Here is a 13549-nt window from a genome sequence, read left to right as displayed (position 1 = left end):
GTCATGTGACCGACAGGTGCAAAGGATTATAACCTCGGTGCCGCGGTTTGGCCGCCGGTTACGTCACCGGCTTGGGCCAGGAGATTCTGTTGCTGGTCTCGAGCTTTGGGGGATCCATGGGTCGCTACACACGCCCCCCCAGAATCGACTTGGTCCAGGAAGGTCAACCTGAGGGGAGTCCGGATGACCCGACCGAAACGACCCATGGCTGGTCGCGGGGGGGGGGGGGGGGGGGGGGTCTGGTGTGGTGGCGGGTGGCGGACGGTGTGTGCAGTGGACGGGGGGGCGGCCGCGCCGCGGTGGGGGAGCCAGCCGTAGCGGCTGGCCGACGTCCGTGTGGGCCGGCTTGAGGCGGTCCCACCGAAATCCGGTCCGCCCGGCCGCCGATGCTGACGACGAAGGACTTGTTGTCCCGTCGTAGGACCCGGAAGGGTCCGTCGTATGGTGGCCAGAGCGGCCCCCGGTGCGCGTCGTGGCGCACAAAGACGTACTCCACCGTGCGGAGTGCTGGGGGGACGTAGGATTGGGGGTCGCCGTGGCGGGACATGGGCACCGGGGCGAAACGTTGGGCGGCCTCCTGGAAGTCCATGCGCTGGCGCGCGGCGGACCAGGGGCTGGTGGCGTCGGGCACGAACTCGCCCGGGACGCGGAGGGCCTGGCCGTACACCAGCTCGGCGGTGGACGCCTGGAGGTCCTCCTTTGGAGCCGTGCGGAGGCCCAAAAAGGACCCACGGGAGCCGGTCGGCCTAGCCGTCGTCCTGGAGGCCGGCCATGAGTGCGGCCTTCATGGAGCGGTGGAACCGCTCGCACAACCCGTTGGCCTGGGGGTGGTAGGCCGTGGTGCGGTGCAGGGTAACGCCCAACGTGCGGGCGACCGCGCCCCACAGTTCGGACGTGAACTGTGGGCCGCGGTCCGACGAGATGTCCGCCGGTGCGCCGAAACGCGCGACCCAGGTAGGCGATGAACGCCTGGGCCACGTCGGCGGTGGTGGTGGAGGCGAGGGGCACGGCCTCCGGCCACCTGGTGGTCCTGTCCACCATGGTAAGCAGGTGGGTGAACCCCTGCGATGGGGGCAGGGGACCCACCAGGTCCACGTGGACGTGGTCGAAACGTCGCTCGGGCACGGTGAAAGGAGCCAGCGGAGCCTGGGTGTGACGGTGGACCTTGGCCCGCTGGCAGGGTGTGCAGGCGTTGGCCCAGTCGCGGACGTCCCGTCGCAACCCGTGCCAGACGAAACGTGCTGACACCAGCCTCTGGGACGCCCTTCCGGCCCGGGTGTGAGAGGCCGTGGAGCGAAGCAAAAATGCGACGCCGTCAGGTGACCGGCACAACGGGGCGAGGTCGGCCTTGGGAGACGTTACAAAGCAGGACCGTGTCCGCGAAGGGTACGTCAGCCAGGCGGAGGCCTGTGTCCGCCACCCGGAGTGCCTGCACCGTGCCGTCGGTGGCCTGGTCCGTCGCCATCAGGGCGAAATCGACGCCGAGGTGGACGGCGTTGGCGCCGGCTCGAGAAAGGCAGTCGGCCACGGCGCTGTCCTTTCCGGCGACGTGCCGGATGTCCGTGGTGTATTCCGACACGGCGGAGAGGTGGCGCTGCTGGCGGGCCGACCACGGCTCCGTGACCTTGGCCATGGCGAAAATCAATGGCTTGTGGTCGACAAAGGCCATGAACGGGCGGCCCTCCAGGAGGTGGCGAAAATGGCGGACGGCCAGGTACAGCCCGAGGAGCTCGTGGTCGAAAGTGCTGTACTTCAACTCGTTGGGCAGGAGTTGCCGGCTGAAGAACGCGAGCGGCTGCCAGGCCCCGTTTACCCATTGCTCATGAACCGCGCCCACGGCGTAGTCGGAGGCGTCCGTGGTGAGGGCGATGGGAGCATGGGGTACCGGGTGGGCCAGCAGCATGGCGTTGGCGAGGGCCCGTTTCGCGCCGGTGAAAGCAGCGTCCATGTCCGTGGACCAGACGACGTCGCGCTTCGCCGACTGGCTGCGGAGGGCGGTGTACAAGGGCCGCATGAGTTGCGCAGCTCGGGGCACGAAGCGGTGGTAAAAGTTCACCATCCTGAGGAACTCCTGCAGCGCCCTGACGGAGCGGGGGCGCGGGAAAGCGGCGATGGCCTCGAGTTTGGCCGGTAGCGGTACGGCGCCGTTCCGGGTGATGTGGTGGCCCAAAAAGTCGATCGTCGCCGCACCAAAGTGACATTTGGCCGGGTTGACGATCAAGCCGTGCTCGCTGAGGCGGCCGAACGGCGTCCGGAGGTGGAGGAGGTGCTCGGCTCTGGACGTGCTGGCGACGAGGATGTCGTCCAGGTAGGTAAAGAGGAACGGCAAGTTGGGCAGCACGCCGTCCATCAGGCGCTGGAACGCCTGTGCTGCGTTTTTGAGGCCGAAGGGCATCCGGAGGAATTCGAAGAGGCCGAAAGGTGTAATAACGGCCGTCTTCGGGATGTCGGCCGGGCGGACGGGCACCTGGTGGTACCCCCGAATCAGGTCCACTTTTGAAAAAATGGTCCGCCCCGCCAACCGGGCGGAAAAATCCTGGATGTGCAGGACGGGGTACCTGTCGGGGGTAGTGGCGTCGTTGAGGCGGCGGTAGTCGCCGCATGGCCGCCATCCGCCCCCCGGCTTCGGGACGATGTGCAGCGGCGAGGCCCAGGCGCTGTCGGAGCGCCGCACGATGCCGAGGCGCTCCAGCGCGGCGAACTCGGCCTTGGCGACGGCGAGTTTGGCTGGGTCGAGACGGCGAGCTCGGGCGTACACCGGCGGGCCCGTAGTGGGAATGTGATGCTCGATGCCGTGACGCACCGCGACGGCCGAAAACGTCGGTCGCGTGAGGGCCGGGAACTCCGCGAGGAGACGCGCGAAGTCGTCTGCCAACGGGAGGACGCAGGAAAGCTCGGTGGGCGCGGAACGGCTCAAGGCGCACGCCAGCGAGCTGAAAGTTTCGGCGTTGACGAGACGCCGACGTTTAACGTCGACCAGCAGCCCATGGGCGCACAGGAAATCGGCCCCGAGCAAAGCCATGGGGACGTCCGCCGCCACGAACTCCCAGCGAAAGAGCTGGCTGCCGAAGCGGAGGGCGACGGTGCGTGGGCCGAAGGTGCGGATGGCGGAGCTGTTGGCCGCGATTAAGGAGGGGCCGCAAATGGCGGCCCGCCTGTCCTCCGCCGAAGCGGGAATGACGCTCAGCTGAGCGCCGGTGTCGCAGAGAAAACGCCGCCCCGACGCTTGGTCTGCGATGAATAGCAGGTTTCCGGAACGGCTGGCGCTCATGGCTGGTAGTGAGCGCCGGCCCGACCATTTCCCGACTTGCCGAACGTGCACGGGGGTCGACATGATCGGGCCTGCCGCCCAAACCTGGCGTGGAAATAACACCAGGCCGGGTCGGGCGGGGGCTCCGGTCGACGCGTCGGGACCGGGTGACGCGGCATTGCCGCTGCCAGTCGCGCCGGCCCGGCAGCCTCCGGGAAGGAAGCTGCGTCGCGGGCGTCGGGCAGGTGGGCGGGAAGCCGCGCCACGGGAGCCGACTGGGCAGCGGGCAGGCTCCCGGCAGCCACCCCGACGAGCTGGCTCGCCGCTCCGACGAGCTGGCTTGCCGAATCGATCTTGTCGGCCTCCCTGGCGAGGTCGCGGGGGTTCATGATGGTCGTGCTTGCCAGGGCGACCCGGACCTGGGCCGGGAGCTGGCGGAGAAAAAGCTCTTGGAAAAGGAAATCCGAGGGATGCTTGCTGAGCAACGCGAGCATGTAGTCCATACGTTCGGACGGGCGCGTATCGTCGAGCTCAGGAAGGTCGAGCAGGCGTCGTGCGCGTTCAGCCGGGGAGAGGGCGAAAGTGCCCAGAAGAAGTGCCTTGATGGCGTCGTACTTGCCGTCAGCGGGCGGGCTCTGGAGGAGGCTCAGGCAGCGGGCGGCGGTCACGGAGCCGAGCGCGGCGACCCACGTAATGGTATTTTGTGGTGTCCTCTGTAATGCCACGCAGGGCGAACTGGGAGTCCGCCTGAGCGAACCAGACGGCGGCATGTGCTTCCCAGAAAGTGGGCAGTTTGAGGGACACTGCCGTGTCCATCGCGTGTCGTAAACTCGGGGTCACCAGTGAAGGAGCGGCGCTCCTGCTTGAGACGGACGAAGTGACGGACAAGACACAAACTCGTCCGAGAAGATGTTTATTGTATAATCATCTCGGGAACTCTGAAAACCCGTTTATCGGGTTCGCATATATATATCCAAACCAAAAAGCATACATCAGAACCAAAGCCCCGCCTCTCAGGCGAGGCACGCTTTGGTGGTCATGTGACCGACAGGTGCAAAGGATTATAACCTCGGTGCCGCGGTTTGGCCGCCGGTTACGTCACCGGCTTGGGCCATAGTAAGGGCATTTTATGAGATATTTCACAAATCTGTTAACTAAATTGTTACCAAAAAATTTCTTCACCAATATGTTTGTAAAGGTGTGTAATAACATGTGTTAAAATGTTGAAGTTCAACTCCCGTGGGAAACCCAGAAAAAAAGCTGTTGAATTCGGGTACCGAAAAATTATTTTCGAGAATTTTTATTTTTTTAAATCGGCCCTTAAGTAACTTATGAGGGGTCAAATAAGGGTTTTTCATGATTCTGAGTTGATTGTTAACATTTATATTTTCACTTTTACATTTACACACAAAGTAGCTTTTATTTCACATACATATATAATACTCAAGAGTTATTTCTCATTCACAATGTCAGAAGTTTCAACAGTCATTGTCTATGTCTTCTTCAGACTCAACAACATCATGACTGCAGTTTCTGCATGTAATGCCATTACAGACTCCACAGGCCGAGATGCACGTGACCCCATTCTTCTTGCAGCTGCATCGTCGGTTGCTGCAATCTCCATGACAATTACAGCTTGTGAACTGCAATAGCTCCTCAGGAGCCATGGGGTCCAGTGTTGGAACTGGCTCATACCCATGCACACCTATTGTCCATCCATAGTCACTGGGGTTCAGAGACATGCTCTGTAGAAGGATCCAGTCCCGGGTCTGCAGGTAGGCACGGAGTGAATGTTGTGCAGCTGCACCCTCTGTTGGAGGTAGAGTCTCTGGTTTGATCACTCCTGCCGCTGCCTTCCTTGAGAACATGTTGTACCGAATTTCACCCTTCTTCAATTCCTTCAATCTCCTCCTGGGAGGAACTCGATCTGTGTGCTCTGCTTTGCATCATTAGCATGGATTCTCTTCATCCAGCCATTCCAGTTGGAGTGTGGGAACTCAGGATCGTTGGCTTTGATCACCCACCCCGCTGCCCAGTGTGTGTCACCTGGAGTGAGGAGTGGCTGATCATGAGCCAGGGAGGAGGAAAGCTCAGCGAGGGGGAGAAACATGATCGCGTTCGTTCCTATCTGTTTCCTGTTCGTAAATGGAATAATCTTTACTTCAGTTCCTCTCAGGATCTTAGCTTTGTCGAGTGCCTTCAACTTCACCCGGGGGAAAGCTGCTGTTGTCTGTGGATCTGGCAAAGGTGGTGCCGGAGAGGTGACTTCGATCCAACCCATTGAGTGAAAGGGAGTGTTTCCGTGAATAGAGACAATGTTTAAATCTATATTGTCTCCAACAAACTGAGTGACTGCATTGTTTGTTTCCCCAACCTCCATAAAGACCACCTGATCATTACTTGACAATTCACTTTCACTGGCTGGCACTTTGGCTGTCATCACTGATTGATCCTCAAGCGCAGCATCAACCGCAACCTCATCATTGATCTGTTCATCGGTTTCCTCCACAATGGTGTCAAGAGTGCCAGAAGTATCTGGAACATCATCTCCACTCCTACTATTAAGGAAGCAGTATTTGTAGTTTTGTGTCTCCGTGTAAGACTCAGTGTATCCCAGCCGGTGGAACTTGTTGAGCATCCATTTTGACCCAAATCTATGATCAAGTTGTATGGCAAGCCCCATTTGGTGTGGCAATACTCCAGACCGAGGTCGACAGGCCTTAATAAAATTCTGCCCCCAAACGGCAACTCTTTCGTCTGTCTTGACAATCGGTCTCAAGAACATCTGAAGGCTTGCAGGAACAAGTGTCAGCTGACTATCGATGTCAGTCATACTGTGTGTGGTGCGGTATGACTTTGGACCTAAATCAATCAAGGCAATATCATTGGATATGAACTTGAGTGCCGTCTTTATGATCTGAGTCTTCTCATCTCCATGGTCAAGATTAGCATGATGCACTCGCAGAATATTGCCGGTGCCATCTTTGAGACAGAGTACATCTGCCCTTCTTTCCTGTGTTGTGAAATACAAGGTGTCTTCGTATTTCTCTAGAAGTTTTATCTTTAGCCAATGCTTTGAATAAGAAAGGCTCTTCTCTGGTGACTGATCAAACTCCTGCAGCTTTTCATGGACTTGGTCCATGTTCATTACCCCATGCTCTAATTCTGAGTCTAACCATTCGCAGAATTCAATAAAAACTGCCTCTCGCTCCTCATCAATACTCCTCTGTCCTCTCTTCCTTTTTCCTTCCTCATCAGTATTGGACAAACTGTCACCTCTCGCAAACATAAGTTTGCATCGCAAATGGTACAGTGTTTCTTCTGCTACCAAGTCGTTGATCCCTTCCAGGCGTCCAGTGACTTCAGTGCCCCAGTCATCCCCGCGACTCCGTGCTGTCTTCAGCAAGCTTGCCTTCAGTGTATCTGCAGTCAAATTATCTGGCACTCTGTATTTCTTTCTAGCTTGTGCTGGATTATTTTTGTAGAGCTGGGCTGGTTGGTTGCAAAGAATGCATACATCCTTATACAGGAGGTCAACTGACTGTGATCTTCTAGAACTGCAGCCAGTTGATGAACTGAACTCACAAGTAGTGCGTCTTCTCTTCAACTTTGATGACTCTTTCTCTGCCTTTGATGCTTGAGCTGACTTCTTGGTGGTTGCAACAAAGTTGTTGTACAGATCATTTTTACACTTCTGGTGGTACCTCAGTTTTCCTTCCTTTTGAGCCTCCTTCATACGTTCCACAACAGTAACATTTTCGACAGTTTCTGCTTGTTTCAATAAAGTTGAGTATCCCTTTGGAGTTGCCTGTATGAGCCTTTCAGCTGGTGTATCCGAGCGTGCACAGATGAAGCAATTGAGCACAGGTGGAGTAACGTCTTCATCCATATTGCTAGACTCCATGTCCTGCAAAGTAGAAAATGAGATATATTTAGAAATTATTTTTCCACAAAGGAGTGTCTGTGGTGAAATATAAATGTTAACAATCAACTCAGAATCATGAAAAACCCTTATTTGACCCCTCATAAGTTACTTAAGGGCCGATTTAAAAAAATAAAAATTCTCGAAAATAATTTTTCGGTACCCGAATTCAACAGCTTTTTTTCTGGGTTTCCCACGGGAGTTGACCTTCAACATTTTAACACATGTTATTACACACCTTTACAAACATATTGGTGAAGAAATTTTTTGGTAACAATTTAGTTAACAGATTTTCATATGTTTCCCTTACTACCAGGAGATTCTGTTGCTGGGCTCGAGCTTTGGGGGACCCATGGGTCGCTACAGCCTACTTTTTTTTTTTTTTCTGCCTCTCTTCTGGTCTTGCCCCCTTGCTCTTTCAAACCTCCATCCTTACAGGATGTGCAATTGTGCATACAGTTCTTCGAGTAACCTTCTCCTTGTTAGCCTTCAAAAATCCATTGTTCCTGCTCACCTCCACTCCTCCCTGTGGAACCACTTCTCTGAATCAGTACAACCACACTCTTCATTTTAGGTCTTGAGGATGGCAATTCACTATAATCTCACTTCATCTTCCTGTTCCATGCAATCCTGCACTTCATCCTCAATCTTCTTTCTCTCACTCTCTCACACCTCTTATCCTCTGTCATTTTCCTCTTTGTTTTTCGACATGTTGTGTTCACTTGTTCCCTGCTATTTCAATGCTGGTATGTTACTCTTGTATCATCCACCACCTTCCTCTTCCACAGTATGCCTAGATTTTGATTAAATAAAAATACATTCCCTGCTTCTTCTTTCTCATTCTGTGCATTTCCGATGAATTTATATTCAAAATAAATTTGGTTACTATTGCTGTTGCTATAGCCATTTTTGATACTGTGGTTGTGAACATGTCTGATTCCAGTGTTCCAAAGGAACTGTGCATTGATGCATCCGTCTTGTTTAAACACAATTCACCCTACAATGTCCGGGTGAGAGAAGGGATGCCTCGACTCTTCTGCATTTCACTTTACGATTGTAAGAGAAAGTTTTTGTTTTGTTTGTTTTTGTTGTTTTTTTAACTCACTATGCTTGCTAGCTTTTCCGAGCTAACAGTCATCTTGCACATCTTATTTTCATTGTCGCAATTTGACACATTACAATGACTTGCCTTTTGTCAATGTATGTAACAGCAACCTTTGTTGTTTGCTTGTTGCAGTTTATGAGAAAAACTTCTTCGTGAATCCTCAGGAGATCTCGGATATCAATCAGTTTGACGTCGTTATTTCCCAGTTTGCTCATTCTTCGTTCTTCACTCCGTTGGCTGCATCCTCATCACCAACCTTCTACAAGGTCATTTTGGGGTTGGGGAGGGGGTAGGGGCAGTAGCTTGGTTGAATGTAGCATTTGATATTTTCCCAATTTATCTGACATTTTAGTCTTTCTGCTACCTGCTTAATCTCTCTTGGTCATAGTTTATCTTCCCACCCTCCTTCACCCCACTCCCAATATTGATTCTAATCCAGTTTGGTGACCCAGTGCTGATCCTCCATCAAGCAGAAGTCCTCGGGTACTTTGCACTTCCTGTGGGCTTCGGTTCCAATTCTTACTGTATTGATGAAAGCCCCGCAGGTTAGAAATCCACACTCTATTATTTTAACACTTCGGTCGAGAACAACTTTTATGATATTTGCTCAGAATGACTTTTTTATTAACTGGTATACTTACGTTTTTACATGACTTAATGAAAATGATTATAAAAGGAGGATGCTTTAACCGTTGAATCAAGAATGATGAAAGTAACATTACAACCCTGGGTTGGTTCATATTTCCTGCATTTTTGCAAAAGCAGATTGTGTGTGCGCGCGTGTTTAAGTTTTAAACCCTTAAAAACCACTGGGCAGAATGAATGTAAATAAATTTGGTGGTTGTACTTGGGCTGTGCCCAGGGAGGTTTTAGGCATAGAAAAAAAAAATCAGTCACCAGGAGGGGGGCGGGGGGAGGGGAGGGGGAGTGTTGGGGTTGGAAGATGGGGGGTGGAGACGTGCAATTGGTGCGAATTCTCTATGTAAATGTGTATAGGTGAGGGCGAGACTACCGGAAGTAAGCTGTAACACGTGCCCTTTTGTGGTTTGTTTTCAACGTATCCAATCACGTGACTGTTGTCGCGAAGGGTGCACCAACCGGAAGTTACGTAGTTCCGTGGGCGGCTATACAAACATTTCGTATTATTTTTCATAAAACTTTATATTGTTAGTAAGAGAATTACTTCTAACTTGTCGGAAAGTTAAAATTTTAAAGATCAGACAATAATTAAGCGAGTTATGATCAAATAACCTTCACCGTTTCCATAATTTCCGGCTGAAACACGTGCCCTTTTGTGGTTTGTTTTCAACGTATCCAATCACGTGACTGTTGTCGCGAAGGGTGCACTAACCGGAAGTTACATAGGTGTGTATTAAAGTACCAACTGTTCGCAGTATTATGATAGTATATCTGTATGAAAAGCTTATGGAATCGAAAACTATTTGGCCAATTTACATATGTGTTCTGTATTTTATGCACTCCGAATCCAATGGATGAAAATAAGTTGAAAAGCGGTGATTGTACTCAAGGTGTGCATGGAAACGTTCTCCCTAGCTGGGATGGCCACCTCCAACTTAGGTTTTTACTTTTATGTTAAAGTGGGGAATTATCATAAGTCTGTAGATAATCATACCTGCTAATGCAATCCTGCACCACAGGACATAATACATTGAAAACTGGATGTTATCGGAAGAAATCAATCTGAATTCCCGGAAGTCGTACAAATCTTTCGTAAATACGCCAATTATCGATATTATAGTATGATGAAAACAATAGTAATCATAGATGTGGGGGGAGGTGGGGAATTCGTTGAAACATACGTGTTTGTTTGTTTGTAGGATGAAATGAGTTGAAACTTAGTGCTTGTACACGGGGTGTGCATGGGAACGTTTTACTAAGTTGGGATGGCCACCTCTAACTTAAAGTGGCCACCCCTGTCATGAGCAGGTGTTTCTGGCCAGTATAATTATTAGCACTTGCTTTTAAGGCATTCATGGGCTGGCAGGAAAGATAGCCTGGAGGTATGCAGACTCACCTCTGAGCTGTCTCATCTGAGTTTGAATCTCGACCCAGGTATAAATTGTCATCCTGGTGTATTCCATGCAGGGCAATAGTGTTGGAGCGTATGTCACTATATTGGGGCCCGTGGGCATTTTGTGAACATTTTGTTTTCTTTATTGGGATTTGTTATTTAGACCTAGCTGAATAATTTAAAATAGGGCGCCAATTTTTTAATGCATATTTTCGACCATTTTTATGCAAATTAAAGATTACGTCATTATACCTATTGTATAGGACCATATGCTCCTGTTATTGTTCTTGAACACTTCATAGTTTTAAACATTTTAATGTTTCCTTTTGGTAGTTGTTATTTAGAATACGTTTAGCCACTAACAAATAGTAATTGAAAGCAAATTGCCTAATTTTAACCCTTTGTATGCAAATTGCATTTGATGTAATAAAACCCATTGGACAAGTTCATACATTAGCGTCAATTGTTCTTTGAGTATTTAAACGTTTCAATAATTTTTTGGGTTTAAAGAGTACATCTTGCTTCTATCGAAGATAGAACAAATACTTTGATTATGCAAATTACGTTTGGGATAGGAATGTACATTTGAACAATCTACTAGTTTGTACCCATACCTGCGTTTATAAGTTAAATGTGGAGATCTCCATCGTTGCTCTCGTCTTCATCGCCAGCATTCCTCAAGAGTTCGTTTCTGTTCTCACAGTTTTTTTCACAAACGATGCAGGTATCTGTACATTTCAGATTATGTTTCTTGCAAGAACAACTCAAGGTGACGCAGTTTCCTTTGCATCCGCATCTCACAAGCTCCAACACTGCCTTAGGTGCTGGCAAAAGTTTCGTTGGAACTGGGAGAAGTCTATCACCATCTAGGCACCATCCATGAGAGGTTGGGTCAGGAAGACGTGGACGTGGGTTACGACATGAGCCTGTTAACCTGTTCAATAGCATGGTCAGGGCCAATTGCACAAAACGGGATTTCGCTCTTGTAGACGCAAAAATTGCCAGCCACGAACTCTTCGTGGATGTCAGGATCACTTGTCTCAAGTTTTTCCATCTGCGCCAAATAAAGTGGAACCACACGAGCATAATTCAGTCTGTCGTGTGCGAAGAAGTACTTGCACAGGGCTTTTAGTGATTCCAGATGCAACTTCCAGTTGGATTCACGAGTAGCGCGAATGAACATGAAAATCCAAGCCACAAATTTCATGTAATCTCTTGCAAACTTGAATGTAGGGCGACAAGATTCCATTTGAGTATCAAAACTGTCAAGCTTATCAACTAAGCCTTCAGCCACGACTGTATTCATAAGGTGCTTGTGGTGACCGTCAAGCTCATCGTATCGGTGTTTCTGGCAGCATGTATTTGCCAATGAAGCAGCATCATGAAGAATTGCATGACCAGTCCCTGGCTCATCCACTTCCGTTGTCAGAAAAACACTTAGATGCAAGTCACACAGTGCTGATAAGGTGATGCTGTGTGCCGTTAAAGCACGTTTCATGTGGCGGCCTTCAAGAATCTGGCGGGTGGTTGCTGATCCATACAAGTCCGCTTTCATCCATGCATCATCAATGCCACTATCCTCTATGAATGACCCAAGTGCACGCAGTGACGTCAATACAGTGTGCATCTCACCAATGCGAAAAACTAGATGATCCAGTGCTGGTGCCGAGTGTATTTGCAATTTCACAGCCTTCTCATAGAGTTGAAGATCAAAGGTAATAACCGTCTTCCGGCCTTCTCCCATGACAATCGATGTGATCTTCTGCGCTTGTTTGAGTATTGTAAGCATTGTGCTCCATTCATGTGCAGGAGCAGCAAGCAGTGGCATTATAGCTACCCTTGTCAGTTTAAATGGTGGTGAACCTTTTGCTGAATTAAAAGCACTCCATGTCGGTAAGTGTTGCTTTCCTGTGCCCAATCGTACCAACGACTGTCCTATCGCCCATGCGAAATCATCTTTCTGTGAAGCTTCTGTTACATCAAGTGATGGATTTATATTTATAGAATCATACTTGGGACACGGAGGATGTGTATTAGCAGGAACGTGACAAGGCAACAACTCTGTAGTAAGGCCTGGACCAAGCGGAAGTGATCTGGCTGTGGGACTATGGGAGTCTCATTCACGTCAACTGTTACAGCACTGGTAGCTTCAGTAGTTCGTTGGTACACCACCATTGCTGTAGCATGCAGGGTGCCTTTTCCCTCTGGGGTATCTTCTGAAAAGTCTGAATTGTCAGCAGCAAAGAAGATGAATTCATTTCTAACAAGACTTGGTGGCACATATACATCATATTCAGCAGAACGGTTCAGAACAGCCTGTGCTAGTTGCGTTTCAATGCGCAATATACGGTCATAGTCTACAGACAAGCCGAGATGGTGAAGATAGTCTATTAATGTTTTGCTTCTAGTTCTTTGGTGAACAAAGATGCCAGTTCCAACTTGGACAGGGTACTCCCGCCGATGGCGAAATGAAGCTTCTTCTCCTGTTGATTTTGGCCGGTAGCGCACCTGTCTGTCAAATTTTGCATCATACATAATATGTTGTGCTATCGTTGATGCTTTCTGATTTGCGTAATTTCTGCGCTTTTCAGTTGGGAGCTCAGTTGCCACGCCTCTCATAATCCATTGGAGAAATGTAAGAAGCCTTGTAGGAATGTTTGCACTTAAATCTGACCCTCGTGTGCCATCAAAAGACCAACGTGGGGTGTCAAGAATGTCCTTTCGCAGAACTTTGGCACAGTTGATCATTTTCATGTCATCGTTGATATTGGATTCACAGAGAGCTGCTTCAATTGCGGCTATCTTAGCTGCACTGAAACAGAACCGATCTGACTCATTTCGACGTGTGGCAGGGATAAAGTCAATGCCCTCAATATTTTCTGTGAGCAAACGTCGCGTGCTTTTACGACTAGGCGTAATCTCGCAGTTATGTTCTTCTAAGATTGTCAGGTAAGCTGTATGCGCAGCATCCATCGACAGTATCTTACTCTTTTCAAGCAAATCTCGTATGATATCAAGATATTCCACCTTGGCAGCAACCTCTTTCTCATTTATCGACTGTTTCTTAGAGGCGGTACCAGAACTTGAACATCCAGAACCGCGAGCAACGTGACTTTGCCAGCAAATTCGATGATATTTCACATCTATGGAGAGTGCATCTACGGAATGAATAGCACTACTTAGGTACACTTTATAGATATCTTTGTCACAATTTTTCACATAATCATGAAGCTGCTTTCC

The 13549-nt window shown here is 50.1% G+C and overlaps 1 protein-coding gene across 4 annotated transcripts in view; it reads left to right on the top strand.

The window, feature by feature from the left end:
* Nucleotides 1-13549, top strand: part of LOC137430057 (tectonic-3) — a 62017-nt gene that overhangs the window by 15892 nt on the left and 32576 nt on the right. For all 4 annotated transcript variants that reach the window (XM_078780170.1, XM_078780168.1, XM_078780171.1 and 1 more), the window contains 3 exons: nt 8116-8228; nt 8410-8543; nt 8717-8822. In XM_078780170.1, coding sequence (XP_078636296.1) covers nt 8116-8228; nt 8410-8543; nt 8717-8822 — 353 coding nt within the window. The remainder of the gene's footprint in view (nt 1-8115; nt 8229-8409; nt 8544-8716; nt 8823-13549) is intronic.

This window comes from Myxine glutinosa, chromosome 6, assembly GCF_964187855.1.
Source record: "Myxine glutinosa chromosome 6, kmMyxGlut1.1, whole genome shotgun sequence".
Taxonomy (NCBI): Eukaryota; Metazoa; Chordata; class Myxini; order Myxiniformes; family Myxinidae; genus Myxine; species Myxine glutinosa.
The sequence above is the reverse complement of the archived record's forward strand: the minus strand, read 5'-3'. Positions and strand labels throughout refer to the sequence as shown.